At 40.0% G+C, this 19,699-nt stretch overlaps 1 protein-coding gene across 3 annotated transcripts in view; it reads left to right on the top strand.

Annotated features, from left to right (window-relative positions):
• Positions 1-19,699, top strand: part of SYNJ2 (synaptojanin 2) — a 70,796-nt gene that overhangs the window by 34,154 nt on the left and 16,943 nt on the right. For all 3 annotated transcript variants that reach the window (XM_054061523.1, XM_054061524.1, XM_054061525.1), the window contains 12 exons: positions 608-669; positions 3,304-3,400; positions 6,546-6,718; positions 7,125-7,206; positions 7,423-7,572; positions 7,670-7,835; positions 9,134-9,325; positions 11,456-11,537; positions 12,461-12,601; positions 15,409-15,601; positions 17,325-17,483; positions 17,705-17,861. In XM_054061523.1, coding sequence (XP_053917498.1) covers positions 608-669; positions 3,304-3,400; positions 6,546-6,718; positions 7,125-7,206; positions 7,423-7,572; positions 7,670-7,835; positions 9,134-9,325; positions 11,456-11,537; positions 12,461-12,601; positions 15,409-15,601; positions 17,325-17,483; positions 17,705-17,861 — 1,654 coding nt within the window. The remainder of the gene's footprint in view (positions 1-607; positions 670-3,303; positions 3,401-6,545; positions 6,719-7,124; positions 7,207-7,422; positions 7,573-7,669; positions 7,836-9,133; positions 9,326-11,455; positions 11,538-12,460; positions 12,602-15,408; positions 15,602-17,324; positions 17,484-17,704; positions 17,862-19,699) is intronic.

Below are 19,699 nucleotides of genomic sequence, written 5' to 3'. Positions count from 1 at the left end.
GTAGTTTTTAGAGAGGGAAGAAGCCTCCTGCTTACGGTAATAAATAGTAGCTAGCATTCAAAGGGATATTGAGACTACTGTTGTTGACATCCATATTAAAAGTCCTATTGCATTGAAGGCATAGGATTTTATCCTTCATATTTTCAAATATTTTCTGACGCTATTTGGTTTTTGTAAATAATGAAAGATGAAAGAGTTCAGAACACACAACCCATGGAACTGGCATAACTGCAGCCTTTTCTGTGAAGGGAAGGCAGGAAGAATGCTGGGCACACAGCATACTCATGTGAAGCAGCGTTGGGTATTTGCTAGAGGAAGCTGGCAAAGGAATGTGGTTTGTTTGGCCATTAAAAAGATGTGTAGGTATCCCTTTGCTTAATGATAATTGTGTTTGCACTTGTAATTGTAAATGTTGTGTAATGAAAGCTGTGGCTTTTGTATTAAGGGTATTATGTGTGTGGGTGTTTGGAGTCTGTTAGAGGTGCTTGGTGTTGTTAGAGAGATGCTTTTGTCTGAAGGAAAAAGGGAGACATCTAGTGATTTAGACTAGCGAACTAGCGATTTAAGAAGTTTCTCTCTTTATTCTCTTTCCAATATTTTATTTTAGGTGGGTTCTCGTCATCTAAGGCTTAACAGAGGTCTGGAAGCTAATGCACCTGCCTTTGACAGGTAAGCTTCATTCCACTTCAGCAATAACACAGCAGCCTGGCGTTTAACCAAGATTCCACAGCTTTATGTCTTCCTAGTAAATCCTGAGAGACGTGGAATATCTCTCAGATGATGTTGCAAATTGTCTGGGTGTTGTGGGATTATTAAGTGGGTTTACTATATTTATTCACTTATTTTTGTGCATTTTCTTTTCTATTTTCAATGGTAATTGAGTTAATTTGGTCTCCTGGCTTGTTTCTATAAAAGCTAAGAAATACCGAGTAGTATGTAGAAGGAAGATCTGTGTCACCCTTTGTGAGCCAACAAATGTAAATTACTCTTAAGGTATACAGAACTTTAGGTTCTTTACCAGTGTAACCCAGGCAATGAAAAAGTAAACACTGCTTCCTCTCCAGTCTGGATTTGTTTTTCTCCTTATTGTTTTATTGCTGTACAGAAATAACACTGTCTTATTCTATGATCAGTGTTGTATGATGCTGTCATGCTGATGCTTTTCTGCTTTACCCAAACACTGGCTTGTAAACCTTTTTTAACTATTAATACTTTGCTTGTCAGCTGGCAACTGTGAAAAGAGACATACATTAGCTTTATTCTTTTCTATGTCTGACTATGAAGTGCTGCCTTTTAAGGGCAAACTCCCATGGACATCAGTGAGAACATTGCCTGAAAAGGACAGGAAGGATTTGGCCCATGGGAAGTTTTCAACCTTAAGTGCCAGGTCATGTGATTAATATCTGTCTTGGTTTGGTTTTGGCAAATCAGAATTTATGTTGATTTTTGGTACGGCCTGTTAATTCCTTTATTTCAATTATTACAACTGTTAGCAAACATGATATTAGTGACTGTGAACAGTTTTGCAGCACTGAAGACCCCAAACTGGGATTAAAATCTAAAGTGACTCTGCAGTGTAACAGTCCCTGCTCCAAAGAGTCTTAGTCTACATTCTCCAGGATTTTCAAGGCTCTTAAATCTTACTGAATTCAAAGGCTTTTGAGACATGTGGTTATCTGTTGCCATAAATACTTTGCCCTGCAAGTGTCTCCGGACCTCCATTTTAGAGGTTTGCATTCCACAGAATTCCTCTCGTGCTGCTCAAGAAGTTGAGAGAGGTACTCTCTTAAGACCATTTAGCTCAGAAAATCTTTTCTCTCTGACCCTCATGCTACCAGTGAATAGCTTTCTTGTAAGAAATATGAACATGAGGATCAACTTTGCTATTCCTCCTCTCCTTTGTCTACAGTAAAGCCTTTAGGTTAGATGAAGTTAGAGATCTCTCTGATTACAGACCTGCAAAAGACAGTCCTTTGAAAATGGGCAATTAATATGGGATTGCTTATGTGGAAAAAGACACTGAAACTTAACAACCTGCACCAGCTTTCCTGAGACTGTTAAGAGTAGATTTAGCTTGTTACGTTTTTTCCCATCTGACACTTAATATGTTGAGAAGGCACTGTGAGAAGTGAATGGTAGTCTTGTTAGCGGATCTTTTTTGTCCCCTCTCCCTGAGAAATCCTTAGGGAGCTCTGCTTACAGTACTCCAGTAGGTGACTGGAGCTTCAGCAGCTTTGTTGTAAGGAAGCAATTTCGTCAGAGAAGTGGTATCCTCATGCAGGGATCAGAGAGGTGCAAATGTATGGGAAGAGTTGGCATAGAAAGAACTAGTTGCAGAATCAGGAACATAAATAGCACCAGAAAATATATTTAATGATGTTTCTTGAAGGCTGTACTGATAAATTTTTCTTTCTTTTCTCCCCTTCCATGCTTTTGTGTGGCTTATTTCTGGTTATAGGACTTAAGAGTGCTTGCCAGAAGATGTGTGCTTGCTGTTTTTCTGACACTTTGCCATTACATGTCACTTTGCAGCATGTAATAGCTTTTCATTTATGTGAGTGTGTATTTTATTTTTCTTGTCTATTTCTATCCAGTTCCTCTTAAGTACTACTACAGTGTTGTTATTCCATGATGGAAGATGGCTTTAAGACCTAATTGTTCCTTGATGAGCCAGCTCAGCTCCTGTAGCACAAGCATGCCAACTTGAAAAAAAATAATTGCAGGGAGAATGGGTGCCTCTGCATCTGGATAAAAGCTCTTGACTTGATAGTCCCTAAATGTCAAGTTTTGAGAGATTTGGGATATATGCTAGAAAAAAACCACTTTCTACTTGTCCTATTTTGTGTTTTTCCTGAAGAATCTGAGCCAGGCTGCTTGGCTAAAAGGACCTTTGGTCTGATCCATGACAGCAGTTCTTACCATGACTAACTTTCCTGCTTAATTTTATTAAGTTGAGAGTAAATGTCTCTGTTGCGCTAGCTCAGAGCTGTTTAAACCCTGTCGCTATGACATGCATGTTTGTGCCTTTCTGGCCTTGTCACTGGAGTCCTAGGCTTGTTTCCTAATATGCTGTTTTTTTAAGTTTAGTTCAATATACTGTGACCATTAATTAGGTACTGTGACCATTTTTACTATATAATAATTGATTGCAAGGAAACTGAGGAAGATGTTGGTAGCTGCTGTGGCTGAAACTTTTTGCTGGGTGGAACAACCAGTGATCTCTACTTCTGTGTTTTGAAAAAGGTAGTAGGCAACGTAATGGATTTTTTTTTTTAGTACTTACTATGATTACTTTTGCTGTAGACATATGATGCTTCTGAAAGAGCAGTATGGAAAACAAGTGATCGTTAACCTGTTGGGAAGCAGAGGAGGGGAGGAGGTGCTCAACAGAGCTTTTAAGGTAAAAGCAAATAGGATTTTAAAATTTTTTTTTATTCTAGCTGCTGATTTCCCCATAGCATCCATCTTGTTCTGTTTCCCTTCTGGCCCAGGAGGTGTTGATGAGTATATCTTAAGAAATGATGTTATCTCTTTACTAGGTGTTACATACTAAGAGAATGGTGCTTCATAGTCTTATGGCTTAATTTCCAGCACTGCCTTCATGCTTATTTCTTTACACCTTTATGCACATTCTCTTTAACCGGACTTTAAAAAAAAACTGCCCTAATTCTCCTAAGGGGAGTTTGTGTTTGCTGGCATGAATCGTGGTCACTTTTTCATGGTAAGTCAGTCACGTATGCAGTCAGGTGCCTCATGGGATTGCCAGAACTGCTTGTGGGCCAGGCCCTGCCGCTGCCTCACTGAGCATAAGCAAGCTGACTTGCTCTGATTGTAGTGGGAAAGAGCTGTCTTTTGCTTCTTGTGATGGGAATGGGCTGCCTTAGCACCATATGACAGTATGGTGTGTGAAGAGAGAGATTTTCCTGCCCCTACATGTCCCTAGGCACAACTATCACCTAGAAGCATCTGCTTTATGCTTTCAGAATGTCAGGTATTGTAGAATTAAAGTTGTGCTGAGTTCCAGTGCAGCTATTCTCATGGCTGGATTTCTAAAACTAATGTGTACTTGAAGCTGCAGATTGGCACTGAGTGAGGTTTGCAGCTGAGCATAACTGCCTGAATCTGGCTGGAGGCTGATGGAAGTCTGCCTTTTAAGTGCCTGTTGCTTTAGAAATCTGACATAGATGCTCTGGAGTGTATCTTCCTAAGAATAATATGAAGAATAGTTAAGTACACACTTGTAATAAGTGTTGGCATTTATCATTGGTAATAATGATACACAGTTCTGAGTTCAAATGGTTACTGTGTGAAACTAAGCAAAATGAAAATTGTAGTTAAATAGTAGTTCCTGATTTGTTCCCCCTCTCTATTGGAATAATGTACTTGAGAAAAGGAGTATATTGATTTTCTTGGCAGTTTTTCTGTCTAACCATTTCCTTCTCCTCCCAAAGAGCTGGGGAAGGCTATCAGCTTCCTTGATAGAAATTGACAAATTGAAAGTCTCCCCCAGAACAGAATATGGTCAAAGAAGGTCATTATGACTAATGCTTGCAAGGCAGTGAGGAAGGTACAGAAGTGAAGTCTAGCTTCTGTTTTCAGCTTCTTATTGAATTTTTGCATGAGCTGGATAAGCCTCTGTAATCTCTTGATTTTCCTATCTTTAAAATTGTTTTTATAGTTTATTTTGCAAAAATATTGAAATTCAGCGGAAGAGATAATTGCTTGCAAAATAGTCAAATAACTTAGCAGAAAACAAATCTGACTTCTTGTTAACTTAATACTGACATTTTATCAAGCACTTGCATTCTTGAAGGCAGTGTTCTGTCCAGTGTCACACAAAGATTGTCAGAAACAGGGCATCACTAGAATAAAGACTTTACATTCATTCATTTATTTTAAATAGAGATATGTTTTAATTGTTAAACTTAATTGATGTTTGAAAATAAAGAAATTATGAAAGCCGTCTGCGAGCTGAAAGGATTTAGACTGAGAGCCCTGGAAACTGAAGTTTTATGCCCATTCAAAACAACCACCTCTTGTTTTTTGTTTACTTTTGTGTTCTAATAAATGAATATTTGGGAAAAAAAGTGACAGTTAATTTTTTCTTTGATTTTAAAGAGTTTGAATCAAAAAGAAAGTAATTCATAGGGGAATGATTAGGAATGAAAACTTGTCTCCTTTTCTGTCATTACTTTATTTCTTTGTTTCTCCATCTTCCTTTGCTTGTAGTCCTTCTCCTGGTGCTTGCTGCAGTCTTAGTAGTTTTTATCAGAGTTGGTTCAAAATAGTCTTGTAATTAGTGCTGCTGGGTTTCCTTGATCAGAATGTCACCTCTACCATTTGTTTATGCAACAGCTGTTACCTAAATCAGCTGTTACCAGACCAAAAATCAATACTGTTCCCAGTAATGCTGTTCCTCTCATAAGCAACCCCTATAGCAGATGTAATTATGTTTACGATAAAAGCAGTGCTATAGTGTAGAGTTACAAATACTCTGACAATGATTTCCACTGAGGCAGTGGGTAAATGTCATCTTCAAGTGCATTACTGGTGCCAGCAGCTGTAAAGGCAGGCTGAAGTGTTGACAACAGAAAAGCAGATACCAAGGATTTTGGCTTTTGTAACAGTAATGAAATCTATTTTTCACGTCTCTCTCCAAACACCATGCAACACCTTTAAATTTGTTTCTGCAGGGGAGGCTTAATGGCTTACTTGATATGATTATACTGGCGTAACTGCTGCAGTACCCTTGTAATATCATATAAGAATTGTTTTGTTCAGTTTTGTGTCACAATCTAAGTGGAAAAAAGCATCTGTCTCTTGAGATGAGATTGTGCAGGAGGGAAGGGAATGGGCAAAGGCTTGCATAGTTAGAGTTAATAGAACTAGTCTCTCTGGCTTTGTCATGGAGAGCAGGATGCATTTTTGTCATATCTATTACAGATACTTTAATGAAATTTGTGGTGATTATGGAAATGCAAGTAAGGTCGTGGAAATTGAAGATGAAATAATGAGGCTGTTTGTGCCTCTTCTTTCACTTTTGTATATATGTTTCCTGGAACGTAATTTCTTTCTTACTTCCTACCCAGACACCCTCTACCTAAATTTTGGGCCGTGTTTTCCCGTGTTTTGGCACTTCAGAAACAGTTAAAAAATATACCCGTAGACTGTTATGCTCTTCTCCTTCAAACAGCTCAGGACACCTTTGCCATCACTGCTGCTGTACACCCTTGCACACAGAGGCTGCAGCCCACTGCTGCAGGGCTGCCAGGAGCCAAGGTTCAGACAACAGCAATTCTGATGGATACTTTGCAGTTACAGAAAAAAATTGGGGCGCTACAATCCTGTTTACTTTTGGAAAGAAAACAAAATGGGGAACTTCAGTTGTTGTTTTCAAGTCTGGCCTTTCAAAACTCCTTATGAGCTTCTCAATATTAAAACCATGATAAACAGTCAAAGTTCAGTAATGGTAAAGGTGTGCTGGTATCAATCCTTACATTGTGGCTGGAGCAGGGTTTGTTTTCCTTCATTCTCTGTCTAAACAGAAACTGTTATGGGCCTCTTCCCACGCGGCGGACACTCCCATGATAAACTTTGACTACCACCAATTTGCAAAAGGTGGGAAAACTGAAAAACTGGAAAACTTGTTGAGGCCTCAGCTGAAGTTGCACTGGGAAGACTTTGGAATCTTCACAAAGGGCAAGAATGTAAGTCCACGGTGAGTGTTGCTGCCCCTCTATCCCAGCATAGCCAGGTACCACCTGTCCTGGCTTTCCTGGGTTTCTTGCTGTGTTTGGACCATAAACGTAAATGACCATCTCGAAATACAGTTTTGAGACAAAGTGTAGTCTTGGTGCTAAATAGGTTATTTGGCTTAACTTCATCTCCATGTTTGGAATCTGCAAAACTACCAGTGCGTGGACTTGCTTGTACAGTGTTGCAGACATAGTCAAGTAATGAGACGTGTTGATAAAATACATTCTGCACAATGTGATTGCACCATCAAGATGTGGGTGGGAATATTCAGGCTGAACATTTGATGATCTTGTTCAATCAACTCATGATTAGATGTTATTTTAAAATATACCTTTTTTCCTCCCTCCTCTTTTGCTTGATTATCAAAGTCTGCAGACAGGTACTTTTCGAATGAATTGTTTGGACTGCCTGGATCGTACCAATAGTGTACAGTCCTTCATTGCACTGGAGGTGAGTTTGTCAGAGGACCTTTCGTGGATGCCTGTACTGCATACATTGTTCCATGTGAAAATCAGGAAAGAGGGCATAAGCCTCAGTTATGCAAGTCTGTCTTGCCAGCTTTATGATACAGAATCGTGCTGGCTGGAATACTTAAACTGAGGATAAAAAACAAACACACATTTAAGAACAATGTTGTTGTTGTTTCTCCTTCTGCACCTAATCCAGATCCTGCTTGCTCAATTAGAGAGCCTTGGGTTGAACTCTAAATCTATAATTGAGCGCTTTGTGGAATCCTACAAAGTGATGTGGACTCTCAATGGTCATAATCTGAGCAGAGTATTTACTGGCAGTCGTGCCCTTGAGGGGAAGCACAAGGTAAAGAAAAACGGCAAAACTGTTTATTCATAAGTAAAGAACGATGTCCAATTTACTCTTCACTGTCACTTGCACTGATGATTCCTGTCTGATGTAGGTTGGGAAACTCAAGGATGGCGCCCGTTCTGTCTCTCGCACCATTCAGTCAAATTTCTTTGATGCAGTAAAGCAGGAAGCCATCGAGTTGCTGCTCATGGGTGACTTCTTCAGCGAGGAATATGCAGACAAAGGCAAAATGCTTATGGACCACACTGCACTGCTGGGTAAGGCCAGTGTATATCCTTCACTTTGCTTTTGTGTCTGTTTTTAGATGTCCATTGTAAGTAATGCACCCTTTAGAAAAAAATCAATGAATAAGCTGCTTTTGCACAAATCTGTTGTTTAAAACACTGCTTTCAAGTGGCTGTAGCACAACTGTGTTTTCATTCTACTGTGCTTATTTCTTTTATTTTGTTTTGGACTTTTTGTTTGCTCTTTGATGGTGATCTCCTCTGACAGTTTAGAGGAGCTGGACCAGAGAGGAGTATTTTAGGGCAATACTTCCAGCCTGGTCCTGCCCGAGTTTGTCTCAAGGAAGTCTCTTGAGCTCAGATTTTTTATGTCATTTTTGTCCTGCAGTTTGCACATGCTTTTAGCCATTTGGATCTATAAAAGCACGTTTATGTTGTTATGTTGGTTCATTCCTTGCTCTACTCCAGGGCCCTAATAGTCCACAACATATATGCATTTGTTTGCACCCATCTAGAATAATCCAACTTAGCTCTCTCTGAGAAGATACTTGTATTTAAAATACAGGATATAGGATAATTGCACCTAAGTGCAATTGTACCAACAGGTGATCAGTTTGCTTCAGGGAACTACTGGACTTCAGTAGGGTAGATGTGAACCATTAGGCACCACTTCAATCCTGGAGCTGTTCCCTGATGCAGTCCACAAGTTAAATATAGATAACTTCTCTGTGCCTGATTTCCAATGCAAATCACTAAGTTAAAGATTAAAGTTACCTCATTTGCTCACACACAAAAAAGCACACAGCTAATTTTCTGTGCTTGTCAAAAGAAAGCAAATATAGCAGTTTCCTTTGAGGAGTTCTGACCAGGGTAGAGAGCCACAACAGTGCTAGTGTTGGACTGATGTAAAACTCTGTGCTGCTCTGCACCTTTCCCTCCACACTCTAAACTTCTTAGGGCTTCAGTTTCAGTTGTAACTTGTAATGCGCTTGATCACTGTAGGCTAAACTGACAAGATTAAGGGAGGAAAAAGAATTTGTTTGCTTATTTCTTGAAGAAGTGCAGGAAAATGTATGCTGAGAGTGACCAGCCCTTCACAAGCTTTCAGAAGTTGCCTAGTTTCTGGAAGAAAACTTGCTGACGTTAAACTCCCATTATCTTGTAGTTACTGCCATTGCCAATGGGATTATTCCTTAGCTTTTGTATTGGTGCTGCTAGGGCAACATCATTATTTTCACAGTGACTATGTTGCTGCTGTCTGTATGCTTTCTGTCCTTTTACAGCACGTTTTTATTTTACACACTCTCTTTCTCTCTCCTCTCTTCCATCAGTAACTCCAAGTATTTTGAAGGCCATGTCAGAGCGTCAATTTGAATTCACAAGCTTCAAGCGCATTCGTGTTGCCACGGGGACCTGGAATGTGAATGGGGGGAAGCAGTTTCGAAGCAACATCCTCGGTACCAGTGAGCTGACTGACTGGCTGCTGGATTCTCCCAAGCTTTCTGGAGTTTCTGAATTTCAGGGTAAGGCTTCACAGTCAACATCTGTAAGCAATATTTTCTGGCATCTCTAGAGACAGTTTGCTGGGACACAAGATTTGACTAGCTGTTCCGTTCAAAGGCGGTGCATCTTAACGGTATTTTCTGTCAGTTCTTAAAGGTGTGTGCAGCTCCATGTAGACTTGTGTTGCACTCCCTGCAGCAGTGAATGGTGTGTGAAGGGCTCCTGACAGTCAGAGCAACTCCTGAGTCTATACCACGTGACTGTTATGAATCTTCAGTGGATCAGAGTTCAGAGGTCTCTTTCATGCCACTGTGGGGTGTATCTGCCTATTCTCCATCCCATATTTAATTTTCTTCCTCCATATCTCTGTTCTTTGTTCTTCATTGTGAGTGGGAGCTATATGCCTAGGTGCTTTCAGAATGTCTCCTTAGTCTTTTTCTGGTGATAAACATCTGTACAATCTGGACTCTGAGATTGTCTGGAAATGTTATTATCAAAGCCTTCAGACAAAACAATTTATTTTGTTGAAGGCAATTTCCTTTTATTTTGTATTATCAGTATAGGAAGCTTTTGTGCTTGTGGCTTGCTTAAATTGGCTGCTGAATTTCTTATTTACAAAACAAGGTTAGGTATTGTAATTGATTCACGGATTTGATTAAGGGAAATGAAAAGTGAATGTTTAGACATTTAAAAATTGAGTGGTTGCAAGGCCATGGCAAAACTTGTGCTTTTGTTGTTACTATGGAACATTTAGCTTCACAGGGATAGTCCTGTGCCTAACCTTGAAGCTCAGGAATTCGTTCCTCAAATCCTTGGCTACTTGTACAAGTTGTCTCATTTGATCCCTTAGTGCCTGAGTGCATGGATATGTGATTAGGTGCAGGCCACTGTACTCCAAGCGGCTTTGGTGTGCGATTGGTCCAGTCTGTTTCAGAAATAGTGTAGATGTGTTAGCACATGACTACGCCCATGTTATTAAAATTTATTAAGAGCCTGTCATGTGCTAGCATTGCCAGTCCTTCCCCTGAGAGAAGCAGAGAAGCTGTGACTACTTGGTACAGGAAACCATAACATGATAGGCCTAAAGCAGCTTTTGGAGGAGAGCCGAGTTATGTCAATGGGTGGAGTTAGGGTATGACCGTGCAAATGTCTGTGTTCATGGTAATGTCAGTGCAGTGCCTACACGAATAGGTAAATATCAGAGACAGATGTCCAAAATTATTAATGGGAAATACACACATGACACTACCTGTCATGTAAAGACAGTAAAGGAGGATAACTGTCACGTGCTGCTTTCACCCTTGTGTCTACGGAGAGTTGCTGTATGGTTTACTTTTGTTTATGTTATTTTCTGAGGCAGATCTGATTTGGGTTCCTATGATTGTCTACTATTTAGGTCTTCGTGTTGAATTAAGTTCCTATTACATTGACCACATGACAGTTTTAAAAAAAATAATAATCATTGTAGGCAATGGACAGACCTAATGGGTCAACAGATGTGCTTCACACTATTTTATGAGAGCATCTGACATTTGATGTTTTGTCAGGGTAATATCCTCAGGCCTGGGTCAGGCAAGGGAGCGTCACTGTGCTCTAGAGTGACCTACACCTTAAGTGCAGGTGATCTAAGAAGGACTTGGAAGAAAGAAGATAAGAAGAAACATTTAAGGCTTCCTTAAACAAGTAGATAAATTTACTAAAGGCATTGAAATGCAGGCAGTGTATTGGTGTGTGGACAGTAAATTCAGTTACATAGGAATTGGGGTCAGAAAGTAAAAGTATGTTGGGTAAAATGACAAGTGGGTGAAAGATGGTGGGTATTGAGATGTGGCTTTAGTGATGTGCAGGGTGGAGAAGAGAGAACATTGAAAATTTTCTCATCTTGACATTGCTATGATCTAATGCTCTGTTCTGAACTGCTTCCTGCAAGAGAGATGGAGACCAACGGGTCGGAGAAAAACAGGAAAAAAATTCAAAGGAACTGTAGGAGTTGTTTTGTGAGATTAGATTAAAGGAGCTATGAATATAGCTTGGCAGAGGATATACAACATAGAACTACAAAAATGATCTCTGACAGAAATTAGAAAGCAGGTAGTTAAAAGAAACAACAAAATAGTAACTCATGTATTACTTTTCCCTCTTGTCAACAGATGATAACTGTCCTCCTGACATATTTGCAGTGGGATTTGAAGAGATGGTTGAATTAAATGCAGGGAATATAGTGAATGCCAGGTAGGTAAAACACCAAACCTGTAACAGAAAATACCAGCTCACAACTCAAAACAAATTAAAAAACAACCTAAAAAGAGCACCTTCACTCCCAAAAGGAACTAGCCCTACAAAAGCCTCTGGAGTTGTTCTTTTATGTGGTCAGATGTATAGAATACTTCCTTCAAAGCCTGTGGCTTGTAGTTGTAGGTGGAGATATATTTGCCATTCAGAAATGGCACTGGGGTGGTTTTGAAAGTGCTATTTCTCTGTGAACTTCTGTACAATAGAATACACCGTATTTTCTACGTCTCTTAGATCTTTATGTTGATAGAGAAGGATTCTGATGGTTGATATTGTTTTAACACTTATACCACCAACACCACACAGGGGTTTATCTGCATGTTTCGGTTGACTTTGGAGTTAAGAAAAAGCTAGGTCTGCCGAAGTGGAGGTATATGCACCCACCCACAAACCTCCAGCTAAGAACAGCCAACAGCTGTAGATAGCCAGTCATCTCCCAGTTAGAGAAGATCCAGAGAAGATCTCTTCTTCACTGTGAGCACAAGAAACCTTGCAAGACATAAGGTTGACATGGATTTTTGTTTTTATAGTGATTACTACAGTCTGCTTCCAGTTATCCCCAGTGAATGAGGGTATCAAACATCATGTGAGCATGGATCTTTCTTAGCATAGTAGACAAAATCTCTCTTACATCATGAAGCAGGGTAGGTGTATTTGTGCACTGTGCCTAGGCTCATTGACACTGCTAAGTCTGGGCTGGTTCACAAGGAGGTATTATCTGTTTCTGCCATGCATCCTACAAGCACTACCAGTTCTACAGCCTAATGGAACATCTGAAAACCTAAGGCACAGTTAATCTGCTTATTTTATTGATTGTATGTGGTTTATTTTGATTCCATTAAATGATTTTCTGTTTGTTCCAGTACAACGAATAGAAAAATGTGGGGGGAACAGCTTCAGAAAGCTATTTCCAGGACTCATCGCTACATTCAGCTGACATCAGCACAGCTTGTTGGTGTTTGTCTTTTCATCTTTGTACGACCCTATCATGTCCCCTTCATCAGGTAAAGAAAAAAAGCCCACCAAAACCAAACCAAACCAAACAAACCAAAAACCTGTCTTCAGTAACATCTGCTGTTGGGGTGTGGCCAGACAGAGTGGGAGTGGTTTTTCTGCTTGGTGGGAATTATGCAAAACTGGATTCCAGTCTCTGCTCAGTGTGGGAGAGACACATGTTTCCAGGCAGCAGTAGTCTGGAGTCTGTCCTTCTGGGTAGTGCAAAGGCCAGACAGCCCCATTTTCTTCCTCCAGTTTAGCTGAGAAGCTGGATATGCTTCAGGTGGGCAGTTAAGGTGTAGCACCTTGTTTGGATGTTGTCTTTGTGGAGGTGGATGACCTGAGCTAGGAAGCACGAGAGCGTTTGGAGCACTGCCTGCCTCTGCCTGAAGGGCAGATTTTACCTTCTAACCCTCTAAGTGTTTCTGTATGGAAGCAGGGCTGATTCCAGACCTAAAAAGAACGATGGAAAAGGGGCAGTAGGGAGAGTGAGCTGATTTTACTCCTGGACATTTTATAGAATGGAGAGCTATAAGCGCCCATTAAATATTTCTCTCTCCCAGATGTCACAAGAAGCAGAACAAAGTGCCTGGTCAGGAGGGTGCAGAGCTGTATGTCCTCAGCTTGCTAGCACCTATGTCCCTGGAGACTTACCAGACTGCTCTTGCCCCTGGAAGATTATCAAGCCACGGGGATATCTGCATTAAAATGCCTTTACTGGGCAAAAACTATGCAGACTTAAGTGTCAGCGGGTAGGAAACAAATAATGAGCCAAAACTATCATTGAGCATTTCTCTGATCTTAAAGTCTAGAGTGACCCAAAGGATGCCCTCTACCCCACATTAGGAGTACTGATTTGCCACTGTGTTTTGTGATTAAATTATCAAAAGCTGATTCTTTCTTCCCTCTGATCTCATATCTACTGAGAAGATTGGTGCAGAGCTTGCACAGATATCAAGTGCTGTAGGCTAGGCAAAGTAATATAATCCAGGTAACCCTGATGGTCTTGCATTGCTGCCTTTCCAGTCATCTTTTTCAACAGGATTTTAGAAAAGTATATATTTTGGCTGGCATGAAGCAGTCCAAAGGAGAAGGGTTTCTGTCAGTTTTGGACTTTTCACCTGACTTGCAAGAAATTTGAGCAGTCCAGCAGAGAGTGCGTGGTTTAGATGGAAATCAGAAGCAAAACAGCAATGTGACTCTGTTGCCAGACTGCTTGGAATGTTGTCAGACTGTTCAGAATTGGATGTAGCCCTTTGAAATTCAAGAGAAATAGGGGAAAGTTTGATTCTAGTGACCAAGTTTCATCATTTAATGCTTATGTGCTGCTACGTGTTATGTGAGCATAGTTCAGCCTAACCTGTATGCTTGTGTAGTTTTTCCATGTCTAGAAAAGGAAAACAAATTGATCAGAAGTGCAAAAAAAATAGTCTTCTGTGCTTACAGAGACTGTAGGGATTAGGACAGAAGTAAGAGAATAGAGAAATAAAATGAGAGGCTGAAGCTTATACAGCAGTGAAAGGATTGATGAAATACAAACAGTTAGATGTACAGTGGGTTATCTAAACATAACCTTTGCCATGAATGCCAGTCAGATGAGTATCAGTCAACAATTGGGTAGGCAGGCAGACAGAAGGGAGAATTCCTTAGAGTGAAGACTGAACATGTGCTTCTTTTGGAGTGCTTAAAACCTGTCTTTTCAGAGGAGACATTGATGGTCCTCTTTTGCCTCCCTTGAGGGTGTCTTCTAGTAGTTTTCTGCAGTCAGGAAAAGAGAGGAAAATAAAAAGGGAGAAAAAAAGATAGATAGAAAAGATTGGGGGGGACGTGGCAGAGAGAACAGGCAGGGGAAGAGCCTGTAACATCTTATATCATTCAGAACATGAATGCCTGACAGAAATTCAAATAAGACTTAATAGTTTTCTGCCTGCCCTTTGCAGTTAAGTTGTAGCCCAGATGTGCTTGATTTGTACCTGGGAAGTAAAATTTTCTCAGTGGGAAGGACTTGCATAGTGCTGGGGTTGGTTACAATGGTCTCATCATTTACTTATCTGATAAGACAGGCAGGCTTTATTCTTGGGAGTAGACTGGCTGGCTGGGAAAAATTGCATTGTGAGCAGGTGGTCTGCTTTGCCAAGTCATCTTTTTTGTAGTAAAGTGTATGCTAAGCGTGACACTGAAATACTGTGTAATTAACAGCATGGAGGCCCTACGCAATTTGTCATCGGTACAGAACTCATTTTAGGAGTTAGGTATAAATAGTTGTATCCAGTAATCACTGATTTTATTGTATCTGATTTAACAAATTATGGGTTATGATCTGTTGCTCTTTAATTGACTTTAATTGATCCAGCATCAACTGCAAAATTGGGTTTCAACACACAGTAACCCTAATTAAATTGTTAACTGTCTGAAAAGTAGATTCCTGTATGCTCAAAAGGAAAATTAATAGTAAAATTAGTTATTGTCCCTATTTTAAAGATCATGCTGGAGGTAAATTTGAAAAGTATATTCTGTAGAAATTCCCAGTATTTTAGAAATAACGACCCTTTGAAATGATACAGCAAGGCAAGAAGAGGAGAAAAATTCTTTCAAATAATTTTATTTCTATACTATTGTATTATAGTTAATTTGAAATGTAAGTACATGAACATCATCAAGAAACTTTGCAGCCTAGAAGATGGTGCCTAAAAGCAACAAGCTTTCTGTATGGGAGAAGACATGGCATTGTAAACTTGCTTTTCCTTTATGTTGCAGTCAAAGTGAATTGTTGTCCCTGCAGCCCTTTATTCTCTTTCCATTTTTTTTAATACAGGGATGTAGCAATAGACACTGTGAAGACAGGAATGGGAGGAAAAGCTGGAAATAAAGGGGCAGTGAGCATTCGTTTTCAGTTCTATAGTACCAGTTTCTGCTTTATATGCAGTCACTTAACTGCTGGGCAGACTCAGGTGAAAGAGCGGAATGAAGATTATAAAGAAATCACACAGAAACTCAGCTTCCCAATGGTAAGTGTAGGTGTATGCATGCTAAAAACATTGGAGATAAAGGCTGTATCTTTATGTTATGAAAGCTGGTCTTTAGGCTGTCTTTGACAGGTCATCAAAGAAGTCATCTCGGTGCCATGGAGAATGGGCATAGAAGAAAATGGTGAACATTTCTTTTAAAAAAAATGGAAGCATGTTTCACAGGAGACCAGATACCACCTAGTATAGCACTTGCTTTACAAAAGCTCTATGCCTTTCAAAAAACATAGGTGTTCTGGTGCATGAAAAGTCCTCACCTTTGAACAGTTCTCAGGTTGATCTTTCAGAACAGTGCCACTTCACTCAAATCTGTGAGGCCTCATGGATAGGTGACTGGCGTGAGAGCTGGAGAGCATCATATTGATTAGCTCTTCCTGGTGTTAGTATGGGTTCCTAAAACCTTTGTGCTGCTCAGTACCTCCGTGCTTTAGCTGCTCTTGCTTGGGTATGATATACCCATTCTTGGGTCACTGATACGGTACTTTCTGTTCCCTTCATTTTGTCTTTATGAATGTGTCACTGTCAGGGAGCTGCTCGCTTCTCCCAGAGTGTGGCAAGTGGGCACTATCAGTCTGTATGAATAACTTTCCTCCTAAATGGTGTCAAATCAATCACTCTACTGTTTCATCTCACACTTCTCAGGCCAGCAGATAACCTGTGGGATTTGGTAGGAGTGGACCTTTGCTTTGCTTGATGCTGGTTGCTTTAATTTCCACAATGCTTTCCTTCTCAGACCTCTCTGGAGAGGTCCTAAACCAGGGAGGGACTGGACCGGTTTCTGTATTCTTGTTAGTCAGCAAAAAATGGTATTTAGGTTGTAAAGTGTAAAATTTTAACTCCCTGTTGTTTGCAAGGTTTAGAGGCTTGGCACACGCAGCATATCAATCATTTGTTTTATGTGAGAACTAATACTGACAGTCTGAACGTCCTGCATAGAATATCTGTTCCAAATGGCCATAAAGTTGTGCTTACGGTAGTTTTTCCTTCTAATACCTCATTAACTATTTCATGTCCTTTATATTTGCAATAGCAAAATGTACCTTGTGTGTATAGTGCATATAAAGAGTGCCCTCTAGTGCTGAGAGAGCCACAGCTCTGGAACATTTCCTTCACGAATCTTAGGGGTTTAGACATAAGGTTTTATAGGTTCATAGCTTAATGGGGGGTGATGAAAAGACAGGTTAGAGGATAGGATGTTAAATTTAGAATTGGAGTGAAATTTCATTAACTTTATATTTCAGTACATTTACAAAAGTAGGATATGCACATAAGATCCTGTTGGGAGCTTGTTCTTATTCAGGACCTTTGTTGCTGACTGTGCCTCGATACCAGATGCACACTTGGTGTTATATTTGGCATAGTTAAATATAAGTGTGTGAAATGTGTTAGGGAAACAAACATATATTTTTAATATCAATGATAGCCAAATTGTGGCTAAAAAAATAGGGTCCTATCTTAGACATAGCTTCAGGAAACAGAAGTCAGAGCCTGATGCTTTTGTTTACAAAATTCAGCTCAGTGGGATGCAAAAGACAGGGAAGGAATCATTCAGTATTAGCATAAGATGAATTTTATCAAATAGAACATGGCAACTGGGTCCAGTATTTGGTAATTCAGCGAGTCAGAGTTCTACATTTCAGTGCATTTAAAAGGTGTTTTCATGAATGTGACTTAACATTAACAGTATTCTGTACCTCTAAACTAGGGGCGGAGCGTGTTCTCACATGACTATGTCTTCTGGTGTGGTGATTTTAACTATCGCATTGATCTGACATATGAGGAAGTCTTTTATTTTCTCAAACGTCAAGATTGGAAGACACTTCTGGAATTTGATCAACTGCAACAGCAAAAATCCAGTGGAAAAGTAAGGCAGTGTGTCTCATTTTCTCAAATACCTGCATGTTTGCTTGGTCTAATTCCTTGAGAGAATGAAAAAGTTGCATTCTCAGACCCATGGTTGTAGGACATTAATGTAGTAATTTGTTTAAAAATCAGAATGTTGTTTGTTTGCAATGAATTTGATACGTCACAACGGCACCTACCTCATCTGTAACTTAATAAGAGAAATAGTATTTCTTTTCTTAGATTTTTAAAGACTTCCATGAAGGGACTATTAATTTTGGACCAACATATAAATATGACGTTGGCTCAGAGGCTTACGATACAAGTGATAAGTGCAGAACCCCAGCTTGGACTGACAGAGTGCTTTGGTGGAGAAAGAAACTGCCTTTTGAAAAAACAGGTGTGTAGGATCTTTCCTCCTTTATCTGAAAGCTGGTTTAGATTTCATCCAGAACCCACCTAAGTGGATTTAATCTTGTGAATGACGAGGAAAGGAGTTAATGAGTTGTGGGCTGAGAGCTGTCTTTAGATGTGTCCTGTAGGCTTAGTCAAATTGCAGTGGCTTTACATGGGCAGGTGTTCTTTTGGCTTCACTGCAATAAATTGCAGAGATAGAGCGAGCCCTTTCTTCTTGAGCGAGAACAAAGGTTTCATGCTACAGATCGAAGAGGTGCTGAGAGCTCGCTGAGGAACAACAATCCAGCTGTAGCAATCTAGAAATCATTCTTTTGCATTTCAACCGAATCGTTAGTCGACATAAAGTTTCCGTGTTATAACGACCAGACTGTTGTAACTGTTGTCCTCAATAGATGTATAAGCACTTTTCTGTAATTTCTTCTGCATTGGTAATTTGTAGGAATATTTCTGCTAGTTTCTGGAATTGGGGGAGATTTCATTAATTAGTGCTTCTGAAGTACTTGCAGATCACGAGTGGCCAGCGCAACAGAAAGGCTGCCTTCACTTGTTATTCAAAAGTTACAATAACAAAATAAATAGTATTTCTTTGCGTGTCCAGGGACAGTTTTGATAACTGCAGGTACATCTGTCTCCCAATGCTTATAAAGTCTGAACAAATTAATATTAAAACAAATTCCTGCTGGAGAACTTGGTTGGTACCCACAGATGTGATTTTTCACATGCCTGGGAACTTCTGCTTGGAATCCAGGTCATGCCCTGAGTACACCAAGTTTTAAAACTGCAAAGCAAAACTAGGGCAGTCACAGAGAACATGTCAATGTGATATTTATTCACTCTTACTTAAGGAATGAAAAATAAAGTGGAATGAGGAGCTTAAACCATCGATAGAGATGTAAAATCTGGGAAAGGAAAACTGAATGAGACATAATAAGGAAAACAGCCCTCTTGTGTTGGCTGTTTTTCATTTCAGGAGAAAGAAAACCCTTTGGCATTTTCCATGCATATTCGTTATTTTGTATGTCAAGGCTTACCCTTGGGAGGATTTTAGTTGGTGGACTATACACAGCATGTAGGACATATCTCGCTGGTCTACAAGACCTGAGGCAGGTTCCTTTCTTTAGATCTTGCAAGACTCCCACAGCCAGCTCGCATGGGTGTACTATAACTGACCCCGTGCCTGTTTACCCACCTGCCCAGCCCTGAGCTTTTCTAGTTAGTCTGCTACTGGAGTTCCTCTACTTTATTGCTGGTGGCAAGGCTCTTCTGCCTCTTGGCTCTAATTCTACTGCTGTGCTACTTTTTGCTGCTATAGGCTAGAGGACTATCTGCCTCTGATAAGAAAGTGTAGCCCCAGTATGAGTGATGAGGCGAAACACCATATTCCGTGCTAACTCATTTTCAGCTCTACAAAAAAGAGAGTTATCCATTAGCCCAAACAGTGACCTAAAAACTTTTCTATTACTGACAGCAATATAATACATCGCTCTGTCATAATGTCTGGAGCACTTTCTATCACCTTAGTGCATTGCAAAAGAAGTATTTGGAGGTTGGATTTGCACAGGTTTGCTTTCTCCAGTTTCTTGTGTATTTTTTCTCCAATCTCTGTGTATTCTTCAGATTTGTGCTGGATTTTGCAAGTACAGTGTCTGTTTCTAGGCTCGATAATGGGGCAGGAGGCAAAACACTAATATGACTCTGTTGACTCAGATTGTACAGGCAATTGATTGGGTGATGTTCAGCTTAACCATTTTGCAGGTGTCTTATTCTAGTGATCAGCTGTCTCTGTTGCACTCCCTGTTTTTTCTGTATTTCTTTTTCCTA

Source organism: Cuculus canorus, chromosome 3 (genome assembly GCF_017976375.1).
Source record: "Cuculus canorus isolate bCucCan1 chromosome 3, bCucCan1.pri, whole genome shotgun sequence".
In the NCBI taxonomy this organism is placed as follows: domain Eukaryota; kingdom Metazoa; phylum Chordata; class Aves; order Cuculiformes; family Cuculidae; genus Cuculus; species Cuculus canorus.
The sequence above is the reverse complement of the archived record's forward strand: the minus strand, read 5'-3'. Positions and strand labels throughout refer to the sequence as shown.